The 26,093-nt window shown below is 42.9% G+C and overlaps 1 protein-coding gene across 1 annotated transcript in view; it reads left to right on the top strand.

Moving 5' to 3' along the window:
- Window positions 1-26,093, top strand: part of LRP1B (LDL receptor related protein 1B) — a 1,143,506-nt gene that overhangs the window by 763,822 nt on the left and 353,591 nt on the right. Inside the window, exons 10-11 of the mRNA XM_070731453.1 lie at window positions 13,743-13,886; window positions 17,269-17,505. Coding sequence (XP_070587554.1) covers window positions 13,743-13,886; window positions 17,269-17,505 — 381 coding nt within the window. The remainder of the gene's footprint in view (window positions 1-13,742; window positions 13,887-17,268; window positions 17,506-26,093) is intronic.

Genomic DNA, 26,093 nt, shown 5'->3' with positions numbered 1-26,093 from the left:
TTCAGATTTCCATTAGACTATTATTATATAATTTGACACTACTTAAATGTTGGAAAATTGGACAAATTAATTAATAATAGGCACATAAAAATATCCAATAAGATTAACAGTTTAACAGAGTTGGAAAGGGCCTTGTCATCTAGTCCAACCCCCCACTCAAGCAGGAGACCCTACACCAGTATTTTTCAACCAGGGTTCCGCGGAACACAAGGGTTCCGCAAGGACCAGCCAAGAGCTCCGTGACCTAATAAGGCAAGGCAAGGCAGTTCCCCCCTTCAATCCCGCCCGCTTCTGCAGTGGGACAGCCTCTTTCTCCATCTCGTGTCCGGCAGATCAATCATGCTCAGCAGCAGCAGCCGCCAAGTAGCAGGAGGAGTGGCAGTGGCGGTGGTGTTGGCGTCGACAGTGCAGCAGTGCTGCTCTGGCCTCTCCCTGCAGCAGCAGGGCCAAAATACGAGCTGCAGCAGCAGGAGGAGGAAGAGGAAGAGCAGGAGGCAGGAGTGGTTGCATCTCCAGCACTTCCGACATGGAGCTTCCCAGTCCAGGGCCAAGGCGCGCCAGGTGGCTCAAGGTTCTCTCCCGCTCCTCCTCACGCCTCCTTCCCACGCCTGCATACATGCTGCCGCACTCGGCCAAGCAGCCAATCATTATCCTCCTCAAGAAGCCTTCCATGGACACGGCCATTCTCAACAACTATCATCCAGTCTCCAACCTTCCCTTTATGGGGAAGGTTGTCTAGAAGGTGGGGCGTTCCAGCTCCAGCAGTCCTTGGAAGAAGCCGATTATCTAGGCCCTCAACAGTCAGGATTCAGGCCTGGCTACAGCACGGAAACTGCTTTGGTCGTGTTGATGGATGATCTCTAGTGGGCCCGGGACAGGGGTTTATCCTCTGTCCTGGTGCTTCTTGACCTCTCAGCGGCTTTCGATACCATCGACCATGGTATCCTTCTGCGCCAGCTGGAGGGGTTGGGAGTGGGAGGCACTGTTCTTCAGTGGTTCTCCTGCCACTCTGGTCGGTCGCAGTCGGTGTTAGTGGGGGTTCAGAGGTCAACCTGTAGGTTTCTCCCTTGAGGGGTGCCTCAGGGGTCTGTTCTCTCCCCCCTGATGTTTAATATCTACATGAAACTGCTGGGTGAGATCATCCAGGGGCATGGGGTGAGGTATCATCAGTACGCTGATGATACCCAGCTGTACATCTCTACCCCATGTCCAGTCAGCGAAGCAGTGGAAGTGATGTGCAAGTGCCTGGAGGCTGTTAGGGTCTGGATGGGTGTCAACAGACTCAAACTCAACCCAGACAAGACTGAGTGGCTGTGGGTTTTGCCTCCCAAGGACAATTCCATCTGTTCATACATTACCCTAGGGGGGAATTACTGACCCCCTCAGAGAGGGTCCGCAACTTGGGCATCCTCCTCAATTCACAGCTCACATTAGAGAACCATCTTTCAGCTGTGGCAAGGGGTGCTTTTGCCCAGGTTCATCTGGTGCACCAGTTGCGGCCCGACCTGGACTGGGACTCACTGCTCACACAGTCACTCATGTCCTCATCACCTCGAGATTCGACTACTGTAATGCTCTCTACATGGGGCTACCTTTGAAGAGTGTTCGGAAACTTCAGATCATGCAGAATGCAGTTGCGAGAGCAATCATGGGCTTTCCAAAGTATGCCCATGTTACACCAACACTCCGCAGTCTGCATTGGTTGCCGATCAGTTTCTGGTCACAATTCAAAGTGTTGGTTTTGACCTATAAAGCTCTTCATGGCATCGGACCAGAATGTCTCCAGGACCGCTTTCTGCCACACGAATCCCAGAAACCGATTAGGTCCCACCGAGTTGGCCTTCTCCGGGTCCCGTCGACTAAACAATGTCGTCTGGCAGGTCCCAGGGGAAGAGCCTTCTCTGTGGTGGCTCCGACCCTCTGGAACCAGCTACCCCCGGAGATTAGGATTGCCCCTACCCTCCTTGCCTTTCGTAAACTTCTTAAAACCCACTTCTGCCGTTAGGCATGGGGGAACTGAGATATCTCCCCTTGCCTATGTAGTTTTATGTATGGTATGTTTGTGTGTATGCTTTTTAAATAATGGGTTTTTAGACTTTTAATATTAGATTTGTTATTTGAGACTTTTAATATTAAATTTGTTACTGTATGTTGTTTTATTACTGTTTTGAGCCACCCCGAGTCTGCGGAGAGGGGCGGCATACAAATCTAAATAATAATAATAATAATAACAACAACAACTACTACTATTATTATTATTATTATTATTATTATTATTATTATTATTATCTCCCTTTGCCTTGTGCACAGCACTATAAGAGAGTGTGCCCTACTACTCCCCTCACACTCAGGGCCTGAGAGGGCAGGAAGAGCGGAAGGCAGAGTGGAAGTCGTCTGCTCCAGCTTTGCCTTCATTCTGACCCTCCCACTGGCCCCCACAGCTCCCCAAAAAATGAGGAGGGAAAGCGGGTGGAATGGAGCGAACAGCCTCTGTTTATTGCCTCGTTTAGGCCCGGCACCCCTGGTGAGGTTATGCAGCGCAGCCTCTCTCTCTCTCTCTCTCTCTCTCACCCTCTCTCTGCTACTCCGTAGCCACAGACCCCCATGTAGTAGCAGCACTTGCTGATTCTGCCTCCATCCTCTAAGGCTGCATTACTATTACTATTAGTCTTCTCATCATTCCTGTCACCGATCTCCCCCTTAAGACTATGACTATAACTTATTGCTTGTATCCTTAGGATTTATACTGATTGTTTCTTGATTGCTTATTTGATCCCTATGACAATCATTAAGTGTTGTACCTCATGATTCTCGACAAATGTATCTTTTTTTTAATCTATACTGAGAGCATATGCACCAAAGACAAAATCCTTGTGTGTCCAATCACATTTGGCCAATAAAAGAATTATATTTCAGCTTCAGGATATACAGCTTAATGCAGTGTTTTTCAATCAGGGTTCCACCAGAAAGATGACACCAAAGGGTTCCCCTGAAGAAAAAACGTTGAAAAACACTGTCCTACGCTATTTCTGAGAAATGGCAGTCCAATTTCCAAGATGACTGACTCAGAGTCACTTTATATTAGAATCTTCCTAATGGTTGAAAACAAAATTTACACAATTAAATTAATAGCAACAATGAGACTCTTACGTAGCTTATAATTATATTTTCCATGGTTACATGTTTGCAAATATAGCATGTTACTAAGAATAAATATGAGGCATTTCAAAAATTACCTCTTCAATGGCCACTAGATCTTTTCACTCCTGCCTTGTTCAACACCAGTGCTCAATTATTTTGAGCAGAAATGGAGAAAGTGCCAGAACAGAAATAAGCTGCACTGATCATAAATAAGTGGATAATAAATGTACTGTTATTTTAATAATACATTTGCTATAACTTACTAATCTTGAAAGGACTGTATGCTATGTAATTTTTAGTAAGAAAACACAAAGAAATGTACATACACACACATACAAAGAATTGCTGGGAATAATTAGATATGAATAATTGCACAAGAATGATGAATGACTGGTGAATATGCCATTTTCATGCAGAAGGTGATTTTGTTACAAAGCATTATATTATTCAATTAGAGAAAAAGCAAGTGATCAGTGAGAAATATGCATATGCATACATGTACATGCATATAGCTAAGCTAAGCTAGGTTAGGCTAAAAGATAAGGTAAGGTAATGTAAGGCAGGGCAGGACAAGACAAAGTAAGGTAAGGTAAGATAAGATAAGATAAGATAAGATAATGCAAGTTAAGACAAATAAGATATAAGATAAGATATAAGATAAGGTAACAGCTATTGAAACATTTATTTCAAAGGGGCCTGATACATGTTTTAAGAACACAGAGTACTTGCTAAGCATTGAACGTTGGGAGGAGGAGAAATCTTGTGGTGTAATTAAAAATTCATTTTAAATTACATTTAACATTTAGAGAGAGAGAGAGCTATGAAATATTTGACCAGTATTGCTTAATTTTTTATTGTGCTTTGATTATGGAGCAAAGATCAAAATGAAAATAATGAGGCGGGGAGGAAATACAGTGGTACCTCATGATATGAACCTGGAAATTTTTTTCCTCTTGTTACGAACTTTTTCTGGCTTACGAACCCACCACAGATCGCAAAATGGCGCTCCGCTAGGCGCTGTCGCCCGGCTGTCACCTTTTAAAACAGCCGGGGGCTTCTCGGCGTTCTCCCAAACCCAAACCCGAACCTTTCGGGTTCGGGAGGCCGCCGAGAAGCGCCGCCGCCCAGCTGTCACCTTCTGAAACAGCCAGGGGGCTTCTCGGCATTCTTCCAAATGCCGAACCCGGATGTTTGGGTTCGGGTTCAGGTTCCGGAGGCCGCCAAGAAGCGCCCAGCTGTTTCAGAAGGTTACAGCCGGGCGCCGCCGCCTGGCGGAGCACCGTTTTTACAATCGGCAGCAGCGTTTTCGGCCGATCTGGAGGCTGAAACGGAGGTGGGGAATCCCAATAGGGAATTCCATGGGTGGAGCTTTTGACGTCACGAAGACGTCCTTCCTGGAGGCCACGTTTCGGCCAACCAGGAAGGAGGTCTTTGTGACGTCAAAGCTCCGCCCATGGAATTCCCTATTGGGATTCCCCACCTCTGTTTCAGCCTCCAGATCAGCCGAAAACGCCGCTGATGATCGCAAAAACAGTGTTCCACCGGGTGGCGCTGCTCGGCTGTAACCTTCTGAAGCAGCCGGGCGCTTCTCGGCGGCCGCCGGAACCTGAACCCGAACCTGAACTTTTGCCGAACCTCCAGGTTCGGCGTTCGGGAGAACGCCGAGCAGCCCCCCGGCTGTTTTAAAAGGTGACAGCTGGGCGACGGCACCCAGCGGAGTGCCATTTTGTGATTTTTCCCCCTTGCACGCATTAATCGCTTTTACATTGTTTCCTATGGGAAACATTGTTTCATCTTACGAAGTTTTCGCCTTACGAACTACCTTCCGGCACCAATTAAGTTCGTAAGACGAGGTATTACTGTACACTGACCTTGCCTGTTTCAAAATAAATCATTTGGAATTACAGGATATTTGCATATACACACTCATCTAGACATGGTTTGTTAGCCCTTCTGAGGATTCCTAAACCTAACTTCATAATCCTCATTTGCTTTTCCACATCTCCCAAAGAGAACCTGTTTATATGTATTGTTGCAGTAAAAATGCAAGTCTTTTATTATGTATACACAATTGTAAGATGCCAAGAAGACAGAAGGACAGAGCGAATCAAAAAGAAAATAACTATGTCTTCTGAGGGTATTAGCACTGCCAGTTTTGTATGTATAGTTATCTGGAACAAAGGCAGAATAAAAGGCACCACCATTTGAAAAAAAATGCTTAAAACAAAGCTGAACCTCTAACACACATCGAGCTTTCATGAATACCAAGATTATTGTATTTACCTAGACCTCCAACTCAGTAAGACTCAATGCTCTGGTCACCTTTTGGAGCCAGTTTGGCAATTTATGCACCCACTTTTCCCATGAAAAGTAAAGACAAAAAGGCGAGGAAATGCCCCCTTATTTCTAAAAACATTTAAGGGGTAAACCTTCCCATTTAATTTCCCTGTTAATTTACAGGCTTGAATTGTCATCAGTGCTTCTCAAATAGTGGGTTGGGCCCCACTTGGGGGGGGGGGAGTGATGCCAGGGGTGTGTGTGACCCCAGGGAACATGGGGTTTTTGCCACAGGGAGTAGAGGGTTTTTTGCACCAAACAATAGCACACAGCACAGAGTAGGAGATATGAAGTGCACATAACAAATCCTTAAGAGACACTATGGAAAAATATTTAACAGGGATGAAAAGAAAGGAGGAGAGAGACGGAGATAATGAGGCAAATGTAAGACTCCCGAAAGCTAAGATGAGGAAATATGATGAAGCGTATGTAGCGCTTGGCTTCACCATGACTACAGTGGAAGACAAGGAAAAATTGGTATGTTTACTGTATCTAAAAATGTTGGCAGCGGACAGCATGAAGCCAAATAAATTAAGGTACCACATTACACCCCAATCATGCTGATAAGCCACTTGAGTTTTTCAGTGATAATGTACTGAATATTGTAAACAATTGTCCTGGTGGAGAGTTGGGTGTGTGTGTGTGTGAAATGTTTACTTCTTCCGGGGGGTGGGGGTGGGGGGTTGTGTAACAGAAAATAATTGAGAAACACTGATCTAGATTGGTGACAGTTGATGACAGATGAAACTGACATTTCCTGCATTGCCCACATTGTGGAATCTTCTCCCCTCATAGATGAAAAAAGTTTCATTACAGAGGCCTGAGGACCCCAATGGATAGGTGAACTTATGAGATAGATCTGTTGTTATTATCATCCAGCCATCTGTTATCATCTTTTGTTACTTCATCTTTTACAGTTATTATTTTGTTTAATAATTACATAATGTTTCTGTTAATGATTGGTTTATATTTATTACTTTAGAGCAGTGCTTCTCAATTATTTTCTGTTACACTCTCCCCCCCCTCCCCTGGAAGAAGTAAACATTTCACGTGCCCCTAACGCTCCAATCTGGGCCCCAATGGAATTTTAGTGTTCATATTTATTATTTTACTTATTGTAAGCTGCAAGCAAACTATTTGTTGGGGAAGACTGCACTACCCACTTACCTGGAAGTCAGTCACACTGAACTCATTGGAGCCTTGGAGCTACCATGGTTAGGGCCCCCTTTTGACACTGGGACAGGCCAGCTTAATCAAGCCAATGTTTGAGGTTACCGGCCTGGCCCATAAATGCTTCCTCTGCCAGGCACTCACAGCAGATGATGTGAATGAAGGCTTTACGGTGCCATTCAAAGCTTTTGCCCAGCTGCAGAGGATACTTCTCCTTGTCCAGCAGCAGTTTGCCATGCCATTCGTGACTACCGCAGTGCCTTTCTAAGAACAACAAGAACTCACACAACCACCCTGCCTGGCCACCTTCTCTTCTGGGCTCGGAGCAGTGTGCAACTGGGAAAACACTCCATCTTGGAGAATCGATTGAGAGGGACCAAGCATGTTTCCTGGGTTCACACATGCCCCCTCTGGCATCGTTCATTGCCCGACTATTTGCAAAGCACTGCTTTAGATAATCGCTGTAGCTTTTCACAGAAAGTGGGAAAGTTTCCCATTTTCTGTCACATGGATGACCATATCGTTTAATTAAATTTATAAATTTAGACTGACTGACTGATGAATTTAAGGATGGTTCAGAATGTATATCCCCCAAAATAAAAAGAACAAGTTTCTTAAATTCTAAAGCATAATTTCTAGGGAAATATAACAAATGGGGATGAATGCATAATCTATTCCATGGGTTTCAGACATGAAAGAATCAAAGAAAAAGTCCTGTCACCTAAATCTCACCAAATGTAGCTCCCTCAATGAAGGATCCTATAGCATACCCATTCTGTTGGATCTGGTGGAACAGGCAGATGAAATCTGAAAGATTCTTTCTCTCTCTCTCTCTCTCTCTCTCTCCCCTATCTCTATCTATTTATCCATCCATCCATCTATCTATCTATTTATTCTATTTTTTGTCTCCTTTATTATTTTTACAAATAGCTCAAGGTAGCGAACATATCCACATACTGTACCTTCTGTCCCCCCCCCCCAACTGCCCTGTGAGGTTGGTTAGGCTGAGAGAGAAGAACTGGCCAAAGTCCCAAGCTCTGTAGGATTTTAAAGGTCAATACCAGAAGCTTGAACTGGACCTACAATTGGTAACCATTACAGACATACATAATTATTCATACTGCTGTACTTTTGCAACAGTTGAAGTTTGTTAACACACTCTAAGGCAGCTCTATGTAAAGCCCATTGTAGTGGTCTAATCAGGAGGTGACCAGGGCGTGGATGACTTTTAGTAGGACTCCTTGATCCATAAATGGGCACAACTGCAACAGAGCACAACATTATGCAAAAGCCCTCTAGACACAACTGCTACCTGCTCTTCCAGCAGAAGTTATGAATCCAGGGGGGGGGGGACACACACACCCAAAGTTCTAACCTCTTTGGGGTCCCCTCCCAATTCTATGCAAAGAATGGCTTGGCGTTTCTTTGGAAATTGAAGATCCAGTTTATATTTTCCCTTGTGTATGTAATAGCTATTCTTATATCTCTTTGCCACTTATATCTCTTTGCCACTTTTGGAAGCAACACTTATATATTTGTGGTCACCTATTTTACCAAATATAATTCCAGTTAAATTATGTCCATAGTATTCCCTCAATCTATTAGGCTTTTTAAAAAATGACACAATTTATTCTTTATAAATCCATGCTAGCCTCTAAAAAATATTGCTTGGGACTTATTTTATCATCTCCTCTAGAATCTTCTATGCAGATTGACTGGTCTATTCTTCCTTGGTATCCTTCTCTTCTATTTTTAAGAGACCTTTGTCAACTCTAATTTTCTAATATTCCCATTTTTTTTCAAGAATAATAGCTAGATTTTCACCAATTATTATCCTAGGCTCCAGTTAATCTGATCTGAATATCTGAATTCATAATTTAATGTGTACTGCATTCCCTATCTAGCTTCTATTTATTTTATTTTACTCAAGTATTTGTGCCATGACCCTATCATACTATTTCTGTGGTATTGTACTCATAGAAGATTTTTGGAGAATTTGAAATCTTGTATTCCTTTATATCATTTGGGGTGATCTTTCTAGCGGTAATTGAAAAACTGGAATTATGTTTGTTTAAATGCTGTTGCTTGTGATTATGAATGAGTATAGTCGTGACATTGTTTAATTGGTGTGTATGTGTTTTGATGATATTATATTTAGTAAAAATACGTTTATTTTACAAAATGTGATGGATATTATGATTCTTTTCAGGATTCTGGACAATTCTGTCCACAATTTTATGAGTTCTAAATAATCAATCACATTAAAATAAAGTAATTTACATATTAACAACTTTACTGTATTACTCAGAATATTCACGAAATAGAAATTACAAAAGGATTGTGCATGTTTCAATGTTGCAAGTTTTCCTTATTCTTAGTAGAATTATGAAACCTTATCAAACAGCTGAAAAATATTGATTTAGGCAGGCAATCATACACTGAGAATTAAGGTACTTGTATGGAATACTTCTGGGCACAAATAGTGATCAGTGGTAGAAGCAATATCTCAGGTCCTTTAACATAAAAATTCAGTCCTTGTTTTTAACTGGTGTTGCTATGTGGCAATTGGGAATTGGAAACCTTTGCCAATCTATATCGCAAATCACTTGGCAATCAACCCACAGATCCTGATTAACCTTTTGCTTATTCCTGCTATACAACAACCATAAAAAGAAAATGTTTTCCTAATCCTCAGAGTATTAATGTTTGCTCTAAAACCTTGTTAATCTCTACTGTTTTCCCTTTCTTTTAAAAAGTCTCATCGATAGAACAGTGTAGTTTTAAAAGATCAAATTATTTTTTGTTGTTCCAGGGAGATTTCTTTTGTCCATTTCTTCTCAGTGTTATTATGTTTGTTGTTGTTATTGTTGTTGAGGATAATGATCTCTCTCTGCTTCTCTTCTTCCTGATCTGTAGGAGACAGGCAATTTCTTTGAATATATAGCACAGCATATAGTTCCATAGTACAGCATTCATTCTCTGGAGATGATAGAGCCACCATGTTTGGTTCGGGTTCAGCTCAACACCGTGAAACTCCACCACCCGGGAGGAGAGTGGGAAGTCCCACAAAGGGATTCCAGGGGTGGGGCTTTGACATCATGGAGACTACTTCCTGGCTGGCCGAAACTGGGAGGAAGGAGTCTCCATGATGTCAAAGCTCCACCCCCGGAATCCCATCATGGGATTTCCCACCTCCTTTTGCTTGCAGCACCGCTGCGGCATCCTTTTCTGTAAAAATAAAAGGAAGCAAAAGGAGGTGGGGAATTCCCAACCTCCTTGTTTATTTTTACAGAAAAGGACGCCGCAGCGGCTTGCTGCAAGCAGAAGTTCGGGTTCGGCAAAGTCACCTGAACTTCACGGCAAAGTTTGGGTGAGTTCGCCGAACCCGAACTTCATTGGGTTTGCCCAACACTAATTATCAGAGCATCTGGAAAAAACAAAACTTTTTTTGTTGGAGAAAACAAACATGTTGTTTAGGTGACATTTAGGCTTCAGAGCTGAGAAGAAGGTGCTTTGTTTGTATTTGTATTTTGTATTTATTTAGATTTGTATGCCGCCCCTCTCCGCAGACTTGTTCCAGTCAGAATATGAAAATATTAAAAAGGAAATGTTATTACTTACGATGGCAATAATGGTTTTCTTTATGACTAATTGGGTTGCAAATTTAGTAGTAATTAATTGTGAACAGTGGGAAGTTATGGTCTTCATTGGATGAGTTCCTAAGAATTTATTCTCATTACATTTGAGCAAGCCTCGACACACCATTAACTAACTTCTTCACTTCAAAGTTGATTTACTCATTAGAAGTGTCTGATCCTATTTTTTTTTTAAAAAATTAATGGCATAATAAATTGTTGGCGCATAAAATGTTGTTGCTTGAAAGGTTAACCAATTCAGCCATTTTTTCCAGTTTAGTAAAAGTAAAATTGGTTCTCTGTCTTCTTTTCTAGAACAAGGTTTGTAATGCATATTCATCATAATATATTAATTGCATGTCTTAAACTAGCAAGAATACTGCTCTCTTTCTCCATTCTGAAACTAGCCTATTTCCAAACCAAATCAAATTCTGCTACTAAAAGGATTAAATTTGGGTTTAGGATGAGATTTATGTCAGATATCAAACTGTACAAACTTCATTTTCTGATGTGAAAGACTGAGAAATCGGGCAAGGATATGTGCAAGTAAAGTCAAAGTGTTGGTTTTTCATTAGAATTCATTCCCCCTTTTAAATTAGATAGAGTGCAAGGTCTAATCATGTAACTTGATATCCCTATGGCATGTAATAGAATTTCTTGGTGTCTTTTTAATAAGTTTTTTTAATGAGTGTCTTGACATGATTAAGAATGAAGCAGATATCTTCAATTGTTCCTAATCTGTGATCTGTAACCTTCCAACTATCTTGCAATTTATTCACTTTCTTCAGTAATCCCAATCCTAAAAGGGCACAAGAACTGATAAAAAGCCACAGAAAATTAGGACTGTTCCCCCCCCCCCCTGTAACAATTGCGTTGGATGCGGAATAAGAACACGGACAACAAGAGCTGGGTCTAAATGGGTCACTTTATTAAAGTTAAATGAACTTTAACTGATTATCAACCAAATAACCAAGAGAGGCCACTAAACAATTTGGGGCAATAATAATTCACGAATAACTTTCCTGGGCAACTATGAGCATAGCTCCTTGCTGAACAAGGTCGCTACCTTCACCTGGTTCCTGGCCATGCCCTTAAAGTGTGTGGGAGGAGCTCACCATCCAATCCCTTTCTGGTTATTGGATTAGGTGAGTCCCAAGGGCACCCCTCTCCAATCACTGAGGTCGTGTGAACCTATAGTTCCTGGCGAGATGCAGCTCATCATCTTTCAAGAGATGCCCTAAAGGAGAACACCAGTTGCTACCACTGCCCATTTCCGCCCCTAACCTGCCAACCTCAGTGACCAAAGGGAAAGCCAATTATTAAATTATAACAAAATGTGCCACCCCCTATCCATTGTGGAATAGGCAAAAAAACAGTTGCAGCTAAAGCGCTGAAACCACAAAAAATTCCTATTCAGCCTCCATGGACGACCCCATCAGGTCACATTGTAAGATAGGGAGGGCGGGCGGGTGTCTGCTTCTCAGAGGCTGGGGGGCAAAAGGAGGAATTGCCTAATTATAGGGCTCACCCGGCATGCCCCCCAGCAGGAAATGCTGTGTGCAGTGGCATGCAATCACCATCAATATGGAGGACAGTGGAAGTACCGGGGCCATGTTCAGTCTGAGCCCCAACGCAATTTCGGCCGGCTGCAGAATGCTGCCAGCCATGCATTAGGATGATAATCCAGTACTCAATAGCTATGGTAGACTTTCCTTGGGCAGCTGCTCTACACCACGTTATCCCAAACTTTTGGTTGGTATCAATAACTAAATTCTAAACTTACAATTCTGTTTAGGAAGAATTTTCTGGCCCTTTTGTTAAGGTTTTTTTTTCCTTCCTCCTTTCTCTCAGATCATCGTGTAGATGTAATTTTTGACTTCATACTATTGCTGTTGTGTTTAAATACATGTTTAATATCATTATAACTATCTCTAAGCAATTAAAAGTATAGTCTGTTTTTTTGCATTAATAACAATTTAAAAAACCCTGAGATATTAGGGCTACTCACTTTTTGGAAATGCAGTGATCCCTCTATTATCGTGAGGGTTCCGTTCCCAGACCCCTCGCGATAATCGATTTTTCGCAATGTAGGGTTGCGGAAGTAAAAACACCATCTGCACATGCGCGCCCTTTTTCCCATGGCCGCGCATGCGCAGATGGTGGAGTTTGCGTTCCCCGCCGCCCACGCAAAGGGGAAACCCCGATTCGGCTCCTCGCTGCTGCTGCGCTACCGAGCAGATCAGCTGTTGAGCGGCCGAAGGAACCTTCCCTGGGTCTTCCCCTCTTGCTGGCGGGCGGGCGAGCGGCGGGCATTAGCGAGGAGCCGGGGTTTCCCCTTTGCGTGGGCGGCCGGGAAGACCCAGGTTGGGGGTTTGGGGGGGTGCTGGGAAGCCCCCCATGCCGGCGGCGACCTTTTAAAACAGCCGCGCGGCTTCCCAACTGAGTCCTAAAGCCAAACGCCAAAGGCGAACTTCTGCGTTTGACTTCAGGACTCAGTTGGGAAGCCGCGCGGCTGTTTTAAAAGGTCGCCGCCGGCATGGGGGGCTTCCCAGCACCCCCTGAACCCCCAACCCAGGTTTGTGGGGGTGCTGGGAAGCCCCCATGCCGGCGGCGACCTTTTAAAACAGCCGCGCGGCTTCCCAACTGACTCCTGAAGCCAAACCCGGAAGTTCGCCTTTGGCGTTTGGCTTCAGGACTCAGTTGGGAAGCCGTGCGGCTGTTTTAAAAGGTCGCCGCCAGCATGGGGGGCTTCCCAGCACACCCCAAACCTGGGTTGGGGGTTTGGAGGGGTGCTGGGAAGCCCCCCAGGCTGGCGGCGTCCTTTTAAAACAGCCGCGCCGCTTCCCAGCTGACTCCCAAAGCCAAACGCGGAAGTGGGTTTTTTTAATTAATATTTTTTAAAAAATCACGATATAGCGTTTCGCGAAGATCGAGATCGCGAAACTCGAGGGATCACTGTGTTTCTAAACAAAGGATCCAGATTTTGAACTTGCAGAGACATGTATCTTTCTACTGTTCACCAAGATGCATATGATTTTTCCCCCACATTCCCTTCTATGTACACACACACACACACAACTCTTCTAAAATTATACACATTCAACCTCCTTTACTGTGATAGGAAAAGCCAAAGCCCAGAAAGGAAAAAAAAGAAAAAAATCATTTTTTTCCTGGTTCTGCATACCTGACAGCTAAATATCAGAGGTTGTCATCATGATATTTTTATGCATTCCCTTTTGTATGTTTAAAATCAGAATTATATCTGTGTCCTATAAGATAAAAAATTATATACTTCACTTTATTTTGTAGTATTATTTAAAATAATAATTCCTTAAATACTTCTTACCGAGCATGAATAAGAAATTGCAACATTGAGGTTTATCTTTTTTGCCTTAGGGAGGTTGATCATCCTGTTTTGAAGGAATTTCTAATTTGTTTTTTTGTTTTTATCTATTCCAGTAAGAAGCCATGCATGTGAACTAGATCAGCATGGAAGACCAGGTAGATGTTCCCATATCTGTTTGCTCAGCAGCAGCTATAAAAGCAGGACTTGTCGCTGTCGGACAGGCTTTGTCTTAGGAAGTGATGGCAGATCATGCAAAAGTATGTTTTCTGATATCAAACACTTTACCAGAAATAATTTTCTATATTAAATAAAATAATTAATAATACCAGTTGCGTGAGTATGCCACTGGAATGTGTTCAACAGTATGTTCTTACCATATTAAACCAATACAATAAAGATCAAGTGAGGTACTAATACCATTTTACAAATCCTTAGTAAGTCTACACTTTGAATACTGCATCCAGTTTTGGTTACCACACTATAAAAAATACATTGAAACTTTAGAAAGGGTGCAGAGAAGAGCAACTAAGATGATTAGTGGATTGGAGGCTGAAAAATATGATGAACTATTGCAGGAACTGGGCATGGCTAGTCTCTTGAAGAGAAGGACCAGGGAAGTCATAATAGGAATGTCCCAATATTTGAATGGAGAGGGTCAAGCTATTTTCCAAACCATCTGAAGGCCAGACAAGACGTAATGGATGGACACTGAACAAGGGGAGATTCAACCTGGAAATAAGGAGTAATTATCTGACAGGGAGAGCAATCAACCAATGGAACACCTTGCCTTCAGAAGTTGTGGGAGCTTCATCACTGGAAACTTTCAAGAAGAGACTGGATTGCCATCTGTCAGAAATGGTGTAGGGTTTGCTTGAGTGGGGGTTTGGAGTAGACAACCTACAAGGTCCTTTCCAACACTGTTAATTGATTGATTGATTGATTGATTTTGTCCATTGCACAATGAGAGTTATATTGGGTATACATATAGTAAATATATAATGAAGGTTATAGAGGATATACTCATAGTAAAATATATCTAAGAAAGAAGAGAAGAGAAGAAATAGGAATACAGTGGAACCCCGACATAAGAGCTGCTCTACTTAAGAGCAACTCGAGATAAGAGCTGGGAGGGGAGAGATATTTTTGTTCTACTTACAAGCCCAAATTCGAGATACAAGCGCCAAGGAGCTGTCTCCTGAAGCCAAACGCTAACTTCCGCGTTCGGCTTCAGGAGACAGCTGCGAAGCGGCGCACGTGTTTTAAAAGGTTGCAGCCGGCCTGGGGGGCTCGGGGGGGTGCTTGCAGCTTTCTTTCTTGCTCTTTTTCTTTCTCTCTTTTACCTTCCCTTCCTCTATTTCTTCTTTTCTTTCTCCTTCCCACCTTCTTCCCTCCCTCCCTCCCTTCACTCATTCCTCTCTTACTCTCCCCTTTCATAAGTTTCCTTGCTTCCTTCCTCTGTTCCTGTCCCTTCCCCCTTTCTTTCTTTCTTTCTTTCTCTTTTTCTTTCTCTCTTTTACCTTCCCTTCCTCTATTTCTTCTTTTCTTTCTCCTTCCCACCTTCTTCCCTCCCTCCCTCCCTTCACTCATTCCTCTCTTACTCTCCCCTTTCATAAGTTTCCTTGCTTCCTTCCTCTGTTCCTGTCCCTTCCCTCTTTCCTTCCTTCCTTCCCACCCTCCGTCCATTCATTCACCCATTCCTCTCTTGATCGCTTAAAGCCGGTCCCTGGTGCAAAAAGGGTTGGGGACCTCTGTCCTACAGGATTGGGTGGCAGAGAAGTTGAACATATGTAAATTTAAAAGTTTAAGAAAGTTTACAAGTTAAGTGAAAGAAACTTCATTATTCATTTATATGTACATGTACATTTCTTCATTAAAAACATGTCTTTCTGCATAATTTAGACTAACTTTGTGAGTTTTTTGAGGGCTGGAACCAATTAAAATTATTTACATTAATTCCTATGGGGAAAAGTCGTTCGAGATAAGAGCTGCTCGACTTAAGAGCCCAGGTCCGGAACGAATTAAACTCGTATCTCGAGGTACCACTGTAAAATATATCGGTGAAAGAATAGAATAAATATAGGAAAGAAGAATGATATAGGAGATATAGGAGAGCATAATCTGTATGTATGGATTGGACCTTGTAGCAGCAGAGACATTTCATTATTTCTTGATATTCTTGTCTCCTACAGGATAGTATCACCAAATCCTTCCCAACTGTAATGCTATGTTGGAGTGTTTATAGAAATTGTGTCAACCAAGATCCAACCACAGTGTATTATTTGTATTAAAATATAATCTTCAAATAATTTTTTCAAAAATTTCCTTTTCTTGACATTTTGATGTTAGTTGAGTCTTGTCATAAATTTACATTTTGTTTCCTGATATTTGGGGGAACCTATACAAAAACTACCATAATGCAAGTTATATAGCCAAAATTTTAATTACAAATTTTAAGTGAATGCAAATATTTTTTAAAAAAATAAGTTTTGAATACTTGTTGCTCAGGGTGCTTATATTTTCAATATTGATTACAAAGTTTCAATATGTTTAAGGAAAAAGTAACTGAATATATAAGCACTTATTTATACATATTCAGATAAAATATGGTCTATTATTTAGTAATACAGTAGAACCCCGACTTACGAGACTAATTGGTTCCGGAAGGAGGCTCGTAAGTCGGAATGCTCGTATGACGAAACATTGTTTCCCATAGGAAACAATGTAAAGTCAATTAATCCGTGCAACAACAAAAAAAAACCGCTGCCGCCGAACGCGGAAGTTAGCGTTCGGCTTCAGGAGACAGCTGCGAAGCGGCGCGGGTGTTTTAAAACGTCGCAGCTGGCCTGGGGGGTTCGGAGGCTTCCCCCCGAGCCCCCCAGGCCGGCTGCCATGTTTTAAAACACGCGCGCCGCTTCGCAGCTGTCTCCTGAAGCCAAACGCTAACTTCCGCGTTCGGCTTCAGGAGACAGCTGCGAAGCGGCGCGGGTGTTTTAAAACGTGGCAGCCGGCCTGGGGGGTTTGCCAGCACCCCCCCGAGCCCCCCAGGCCGGCTGCAACCTTTTAAAAAACGCGGGATACGAGCACCAAGGAGCTGTCTCCTGAAGCCGAACGCGGAAGTTAGCGTTCGGTTTCAGGAGACAGCTCCTTGGCGCTCGTATCCCGAATGTGAGCTCGGGAGGCAAACAAAAATGTCGCTCCCCTCCCAGCTCTTATCTCGAGTAGCTCGTAAGTAGAGCTGCTCGTATGTCGAGGTTCCACTGTATTACTAATATTTTTCTTTAGTTTTTGAGTTTAAAAATGAAAATTAAATTGTGACTTTGCTGAACATTACAATATTATTACATGTTAATAACAAGCAATAGATCCATTTTTATACAACATTATATAAGTCCTTTTGTACTAAAATAGTCTGTGTACTTTGGGACTTTTGGAAATAAGCAGTGATTGATTGGCTGTAACAAATGTAATAGATTTAATTGACCAATCATTCTTAGCTCAGATGCCTTCAGAATATCTGAGACCTTAATTGTAAATGCTGAACAAAAAAAATGTTTTAGCATTAAATAAAGCAGCTTTGGTTTTTAGTGTAAATAAATTATGAAAGATTTATGATTTAAATTTTAATACTTTTTAATATAGGATTAAAGAATGAATTGTTCCTGTTTTATGGGAAAGGACGTCCAGGCATCATACAAGGAATGGATCTAAATACCAAAATAACTGATGAACATATAATCCCTATAGAAAATTTGGTAAATCCTCGAGCTTTGGATTATCATGCTGAAACCAATTACATATACTTTGCAGACACTACCAGTTTCTTGATAGGACGTCAAAAAGTTGATGGCTCTGACCGTGAAACAATCCTGAAGGATGGTAAGTAATGCATGGAAAGATTTCAATAAATATTGGAAACTGAAAATTTCATTCAAGCATTTCAAGAACAGGCATCAAGTTACGTTTGCTTATTTATTTTAAAACTCTGAAAGTTTAAACTTTTGGATTGCATGACTGCATGATCACTGTTGCCAAAAATGTTTGATTATATATTATTGGATAGCTGGGATTTAAAATAGTGTATATTTTTAATATATACTACCAATTAAGATAATTTCAAGATATTCTTTAAAAAAATGATATCTTGGTACTAACAAAAGGAAAGCCAATCAATTATTTAAAACATCTTTACCAATTTTGGAAAAAATTCCAAAGCCTACATGATACCATCAACATTCCTTTCTTCTTTCCCACATTCCTTTCTTCTTTCCCAACTGTAAAAGTAAAGCCGGAGGCCTAAGAGAAGGGATGTTATACTAACAACCAGTATCTGCTCAGGTTCAGTACATGAAGCATAGGACAAACAAGATTTTGGAACCAGACAGACAGGAAGAAGCAGAAATGCTGTGGGTTTAAGGGAGAACCAGCACTTTCAAATGGTTAACTGTGCCACTCTAACTTAAGATAAAGAATTTAATTTAGCCTTGCTCTCTCAGTTTTCTGCCATATTCAAGTCAATTGATCCCATCTATAGTTGAATTTGGACATTCATAGCTTAGCCTGAGAAGGAGTGCAGTATCAATATTTTCCTCAATATTTCTGTTTTATTACCCCTTTCATTGGATTTATCATAAAATAATTTCTCAATTTTTGTGGTTGGCTATGGCCCAGCTCCTGCCCCAGGGAATGTGGAGATGGATGCAGGGGAAACTTCAACATGTCACAGGCCTGTGTTATTGCCGACAGAGTCAGTTCAGAGTTTAGTTTCCTCGGACGAAGAAGAAGGTGGGAGTGGCTTGGAAGAGGGGGGCTTGGCACACAGCCCAGGCAGTCAATCTCCCTTATCTTCCATTGATTTGGATGAAAACGTCTTGGACCCATGCAAGCGCAGAATTATGCGTAGAAGAGATCAAGTAAGGACATATTACAGGAAATAAGAGTGGCCACCTGTGTTTGGGTGGGGCTCCAGTAATTAGGGCTGCTGCTATAAATAGCAGCATGTGGGTTTGGCCGTAGTGGAAGAGTATCTGATCGCAGTTCGTCAGGAATCCTGTGTTGCTGGTTTCTGGACTTTGTTGATTTTTCACACCTTTGAAAACAAAGCAGAGCAACATGTATGTGTGTCTTACTTCGTTGGAAGAAGAAGGGGTGTGAAGTTTCTTCACAGCTGCTAGCTAAGTACTTAATGACTGCTTAAGGTTAATTGTACAGACTACCCAGTTGTTTTGGGATGAGTGCGCTTTGCAAAACAAAAAGAGTGCTTAGTTTATTTTGAATTTTGTGATAAATAACATTGTTTTGAATTTTCAAACGTGTGTGTGTCTGTAATTTGTACCCTTGAATTTTTGGGAGGCTCCTACCACAGAGCCCGACAGAACATCAATTGTCCTGAAGAAATATTACAAAACTATCTTAAAGCAAGGAAAACTAATATTTAATGGAAATTAGAATACGTCTGATTTAATAGTGAGTAATATCAGGTTTAATATCCCTACTGTGTTTCACCTAAAATAAGACACTTATACTTTTTTTCCTCCAAAAGAGGCACCTTTACATTAGGATTACCGCAGCCAGGCTGCCCACACCCTGACACCTGTTGCGCTGCTGCCTGACTTCTGTGCCTATTTGCAGCAGGAGGTCATGTGGCATGGCGTGCCAGTGCTTCCACTTGCAGCAGGATGCCACTTGTTGTGTTGTGATGGTGCTGCCACTCATGACAGGAGGTCACATGCCATGTCATGCTGGTGCTGCCACTTGTTCCACATGACTCAGTATGGTGCTTGCGTCAGAAGGTTGCATGGCATGTTGTGCCAATGCCACCGCTCATGGTAAGAGATTGTGTGATGTGCCATTGCGTATACGAGTGGTGACACCAGCGTGGCATGCACATGATATTTTTATACAAGTTGTGGCACTGACTTGAGGTGCCATGAGGCCTCCTGCCACAAGCAGCAGCACCAGCATGATGCACCATGCAGCGTCCTGCCACAGTGGCAGCACAGGAACAACTGCGAGAGCTATCATGGGCTTTCCTAAATACGCCCATGTTACTCCAACACTCCTCAGTCTGCACTGGTTGCCAATCGGTTTCCGGTCACAATTCAAAGTGTTGGTTATGACCTATGAAGCCCCTCATGGCATCGGACCAGAATATCTCCGGGACCGCCTTCTGCCACACGAATCCCAGTGACCAGTTAGGTCCCACAGAGTGGGCCTTCTCCGGGTCCCGTCGACTAAACAATGTCGTTTGGCGGGACCCAAGGGAAGAGCCTTCTCTGTGGCGGCCCTGATCCTATGGAACCAACTCCCCCCAGATATCGGAGTTGCCCCCACCCTCCTTGCCTTTCGTAAGCTCTTAAAAACCCACCTCTGTCATCAGGCATGGGAGAATTGAAATATTCCCTTCCCCTAGGCTTATAAAATTTATGTATGGTATGACTGTATGTATGACTGATCTCTTAAATTGGGGTTTTTAGATATTTTAATATTAGATTTGTTATGTTGTCTTTTTATTGTTGTTAGCCGCCCCGAGTCTGCGGAGAGGGGCGGCATATAAATCTAATAAATAAACAAACAAACAAACAAACAAATAAATAAATAAATAAATAAACATACCACATGACATCTGGCTCCAAATGTCCACAGAACAAGTTGGGCAACAGGTGTTGGAGCATTTATCCTTTGGGTAAACACCCAGACAGAAACTGAGCAACATAGTATATGCAGTGCAATGTGGAGATACCCATGTGCAGATATTGGGGCGGCATACAAATCTATGTACATTGGGGAAATGAAACAACCACTTAATAAATGTGTGGCACAACATAGGAGAACAAACACATCATGACTAGATTCAGCAGTTCATCTGCATTTAAAATACACAGGCCACTCTTCTGAAGACAACACCATCAATATTTTGAACAGAGAGGATGGCTGGTTTGAAAGAGGGGTTAAAGAGGCTATCTTTGTCAAAATTGAACAGCCTTCTCTCAACAGAGTGGGATGGATACAACATCATCTATTACCAATCTACAACACAATCCTTTCAACAGTTCCAAGAAAGCTCCACACCAAACTGCACCATTCAAGTGATTCTGATGACATGGATAAACAGGGGTGGGATGCTGCCCGGATGGCGGGGAATGCAGTGGGGTAGCAAAAATGGAGCTCCACCCCAAAGCACCCAATTTGCACTGAAAGATATTGAAATAAAATGTAGGGCGTTCTGCCATGCCCACAGCATGTTAGTAAAAATTTTGGTAGCCCTTCACTGCGGATAAACCTCCAGATAAACTCTACAACTCTCTAAAAGAATGCAAATGATCGGCTCTATGCAAGGAGTATAAATCATTGCATTCCCCACTCTCCAGTCAAAGTTGAAGTAGCTTCTTGGATGAGAAGCTAAATATCTTCAAAGAAAAAAACAAAGTCCAATTGTGTCTTGAAAAAAAGCACCTTTGGGACAACCATGATTTGGATGATTGAGCTTCTTCATAGACACCATGCCCTCCAGAATAAGATCTTTCCACAACCTCCTATCATTCCCTAAGTTTTCGATTTGCAAACTGGCTTGGGGACTTGATGTGGGAGTTCTACACTGAAGGTGACTGCTACATTAATAGCCCTGTTCTCTGCTCCCCACTTTCACGTCTGTCTGTCTGTCTGTCTGTCTGTCTGTCTGTCTGTCTGTCTGTCTGTCTGTATGTATGTATGTATGTATGTATGTATGTATACACAGGGCCGCCATCAGGAATTTTGGGGCCCCATACAGCCTAAGTGTCTGGGCCCCCCCCCTCCCCGCCATTTTAAAACTACTTTATTTTGCGACATACCAATTATGTATGAAATTTACCTTCTTTGGGGAGGGGTGAAAGGGGAGAGTAAGTGAGGAAGGAGTGAAAGAAGGGAATGAGGGAGGAAAGAAGGGAGGAAGGAAAAGGAAAGCAAGAAATGGAGGGAGGAAAGGAAGGAAAGAAAGAAAGAAAGAAAGAAAGGGGGAAGGGACAGGAACAGAGGAAGGAAGCAAGGAAACTTATGAAAGGGGAGAGTAAGAGAGGAAGGACTGAAGGAAGGGAGGGAGGGAAGAAGGTAGGAAGGAGAAAGAAAAGAAGAAATAGAGGAAGGGAAGGTAAAAGAGAGAAAGAAAAAGAGCAAGCAAGAAAGAAAGAGAATGAAAGAGAAATAAAAATAGAGAGGGGGAATGAAAGAAATGGAAGGAGGGAAGGAAGGAGAGAAAGCAAGAGAAAGAAAGAAAGCAAGAGAGAGAAAAAAGAATGAAAGAGCAAGAGAGCAAGAGAGCAAAAGAAAGAAAGAAAGAAAGAAAGGCAACTTCAAAGAAAGGCTCACTGAGCATCTCTCACTCTTTCTATCCCTCTTTCTTTCTCTCTCTTCCTTTCTATCTCTCCTCTTCCTTTATCTCCTCCCTCTCTCTCCCTCTCTCTTTCTCTCCCCCTCTCTCCCCCCTCTTTCCCTCTCTCCCTCTCTTGCTATCTCTCCCCCTCTCCCTCTCTCTTTCTCTCTCTCCCTCTCTCTCTCTTTTCTCCCCCCTCTCTCCCTCTCTTTCTCCCTCTCCCTCTCTTTCTCTCTCCCCCTCTCTCCCTCTCTTGCTATCTCTTTCTCTCCCCCCTCTCTCACTCTCTCTTTCTCTCTCTCCCTCTCTCCCTCTCTCCCTCTCTTGCTATCTCTTTCTCTCTCTTTCTCCCCCCTCTCTCCCTCTCTCTTTCTCCCTCTCCCTCTCTTTCTCTCTCTCTCCCTCTCTTGCTATCTCTTTCTCTCCCCCCCTCTCTCCCTATCTCTTTCTCTCTCTCCCTCTCTTGCTATCTCTTTCTCTCTCTTTCTCCCCCCTCTCTCCCTCTCTCTTTCTCCCTCTCCCTCCACTCATCCATCCCGGGGGTCTTTTTCGGACTTCCCAATCCAAGTCACGCAGCCTTGCGGAACTCCTGGTGGTCTCTCATCCCCGAATCAGCCAGGTAAACACGGCCCCCTCTTCCCTGGCCCGAAACCAGCGAAGGTTGGGGGAATTTCTGCGCAACCCCGGCCACTTTTGGAGTTAAATTCCTCTCCCCGCCCTCTCCGCACCTCCGAAGGGAGCAGGGCAGCATTGCTGGGCTGGCCAATTCTGGGCGGGGGGCGAATTCCTCCCGGGGGGGTGGAGGTGTGGATGTGTGCATGCGCCCGGAAGGTGTCCGAACTTTGCCCGGCGGAGCTCTGCAAACGGGAGGGAGGGAGGCTGTTGCCCGGCCAGCGGGCACCAAACAGGGCAGGGCTCCATGGGAGGGGAGGGGGCGCCCTGCATGGGACCCCCCCGGCGGGCTCCGTCCGGTCGGGAAAAAGGGGGCAGGGGTTTCTCGGCTGGGGCGGCGCTGGGGGCGCTCTGCACACGCTCAGGGGGCCCGAAGCTGCGTGTGAAAGGGAAGGGGAGGGGGCACCTCGCGTGGGACCCCCGACGGGCTCGCCTGCCTGCCCTGCCTGCTAGCCCCCGGGATTGGGCCGTTCTCAGGCGGCATATTCGGCTGTGGCTACGTGGCCGGCTTTGTCCCGCGGGCTGGCAGTGGCAGAGGCGACAGTGACGGATTTAGGGGGGAACAGGGGTGGATAGACAGGCTTGACTACCTCCCCCCCTCGCCTTTCTTTTCCTCAGCCAGTTCCGCAGCACTGCTGAGCAGCCCCCGGGATCGGGTTGTTCCCGGGTGCGCCTTTTTTTTTTGGTAACCCCCATAAACGGGCGTCCCCTGGGCCTAGGGGGCCTCTGTTTGGCAGTCCACCCGTTTTTCTCGCGGAGTGCCCCCCTCCCCGATACTCTGTCTCCTTACCTGGCCAAATTGGCGCCTCCCCCCCTCGCCGGAAGAGCTGCCCATCTAGCAGTCCCGCTGCCCCATTGCCCGGCAGGGGATGATGGGCAAGGGACGCCTCGGGGAAGGAGGGCGGGAAGGGAAGGAGGGGGCTGATGGGGGTTTAGGAAAGGGGAGCCCGCCGGGCACGAGGGAACGCTGGCCGTGCGGGGCTCCGAGGCCAGCCTTGCAGCTCCTCGGCGGGAGGAGCCGAAAGCCACCGGGAGAGGACTGGGCTCAGCAGGAGAAGCGCCGCCCCCCCCCCCATTATTCAATTTTCCCGGGCCGTCTATCGGCGGCCCTGTGTATACATGGGTGTTTCCTTTGTTTTAATATTCTATTTTGCTTCCTCTTATTTCTTAGCTTCTTTTATTGCAAACTAAATTGCAGGTTGTTCTAAACTCTTTATGATTTAGTGATTGGCTGTGATAATCATTTGGGAATACTTTATAAAATACCAAGGGAAAGGGTAGTTGTTGCATTTTTGTGTGTGTATGTGGTTTCCACCCTTCCCTTCTAATTTATAGAAATAATTTTTGGGGAGAACATTGCACTCCCAGTTCACATTCAACAACTTTGTCAAGATAGATTTACTTCTGTATTCCTTAATATTAATTTTGATTTAATATAGAGGGTAATAATCATTCCTCTTTCTGCAGTACTTCTTAAACAATTTATATTCTCTTACTGAGTAGATCTATGATTTTTCGTTAGTTTTTAATGTTATAATGCATCACTTCTTTCCTTCTTTAAAACCTATAGGAGTTTATCCTTGGCTATGATAAAATACTAGAAAAGTAATTATGTGCAATGAGTTAGGAATATGAAGTTTCAATATGTAATTTGGTTTTAGCCCAATGTTGTACTGTCCATATTTCTTTTCTTTTTTTAAGTTCAAAAGCAAAACAACAAATTAATCATCCACATTGGAAAGTTGGCTAGTTTTCTGCTAAATACATTATAGTACCTAACATGTTTAATTACTCTTGAAAATGTCATCTTTGATGCTACTCAATAGAAACAGAAACAAATAAAAATGAAAATAGAAGATTTTAATTGGAAATGCTTGATGCACTGTTATATATTCTAAAAGCTGTTGCTCTAATGATCTACTGGCTTAATGTGTTCCCTGTGTTGTGTAATTTTTTAATATAGATGCACAAACACAATATATATATATATATATATATATATTTAATGGTTGTAGATTAGGCGTGATATCCTGAGTAGTTGGAACTTGCAGGCTACTTGATTGTTTTACAATGTGTGTTCTGAGTCTGGTTTCTATGGCTGGGATACAAACCAGCCCTCAAACGTATCCCAGCCATAGAAACCAGACTCAGAACACACATTGTAAAACAATCAAGTAGCCTGCAAGTTCCAACTACTCAGGATATCACGCCTAATCTACAACCATTAACTAATCAGCATACCTCAGCTACATCAACGACCCCAATTGTTACCCCACTGACTCACCAGGAAGTTTCTACACAGCAGGCAATTGCTGAGCCATCAAACCACACCCAGCCACCAGTATTTATAGAAGGAAGGCAGCTCAGGTCTCGCAGTGTTCGCCTGAGAACAAGGACAGAAACACCAGCCTGAAGATGACGAGTGAGACTTCGTCGAAATGTCGCCAGAAATTTCCAAATCCTACACGGGAAGAAACCCGAATATACCAAGACCGTCATATATATATATATATATATATATATAGATAGATAGATAGATAGATAGATAGATAGATAGATATATATATAGATATATAGATATATAGATATATAGATATATAGATATATAGATATAGATATAGATATAGATATAGATATAGATATAGATATAGATATATATGTGTGTATATGTGTATATGTGTATATGTGTATATGTGTATACGTGTATACGCGTATACACGTATATACGTATATACGTATATACGTATATACGTATATATGTATATATGGGTAGATTGTTCTGAGTTCGGGTTTTGCCCTGTGTAATATTTTGCATGTCTATGCGACGTTTCGGTGAAATCACATTCACCATCATCAGGCTGAAGTTTTAAACTTCGTGTTGCTGTAAATATGGAATGTTTGTAACTGCCATTTCTTCCTTATATATAGTGTTGGGGGTGGAGATTTGGTTTGAATGTAGCAAATAGATTGGGTGACTATGTTTTAGTGATTTGATTGGTTGGTGGAATCACACTTACTTGAAAGATTGATATGGTGATTATTCTGATATGTTTTTTTGTTTAAGGCTGGTTTCCAAATCTCTGGTAGGCGGGACGTATCATCTCTTTTATTCATGCATAGGGGGCGCTTCTCAATCTCTATAGCTTCTCTAGTAATTCTTCTGTATAAATTTTCTGTTTTGGAAAGTAATTTAGTTTTTTCAAAGTCAATTTCGTGCCCTGTTTTTTTAATGTGCTGGACAAGGGAGGAAGTCTTTTCTTCTTTTTTAACTGCATTCTCATGTTCTGCAATGCGTTGGCTCACTCTTCGATTGGTTTGTCCAATGTATGTGGCTGCACATGTTTTGCAAGGGATTTCATAGATTCCTTGGTGTTCTAGTCGGATTTTATCTTTTGGGTTCCTTAGGATGTTTGATATTTTTTGGTTAGTGACAAATGAAGTTTTA

This window comes from Erythrolamprus reginae, chromosome 1, assembly GCF_031021105.1.
Source record: "Erythrolamprus reginae isolate rEryReg1 chromosome 1, rEryReg1.hap1, whole genome shotgun sequence".
Classification (NCBI taxonomy): domain Eukaryota; kingdom Metazoa; phylum Chordata; class Lepidosauria; order Squamata; family Dipsadidae; genus Erythrolamprus; species Erythrolamprus reginae.
This window is presented reverse-complemented; position numbering and strand designations above follow the sequence as displayed.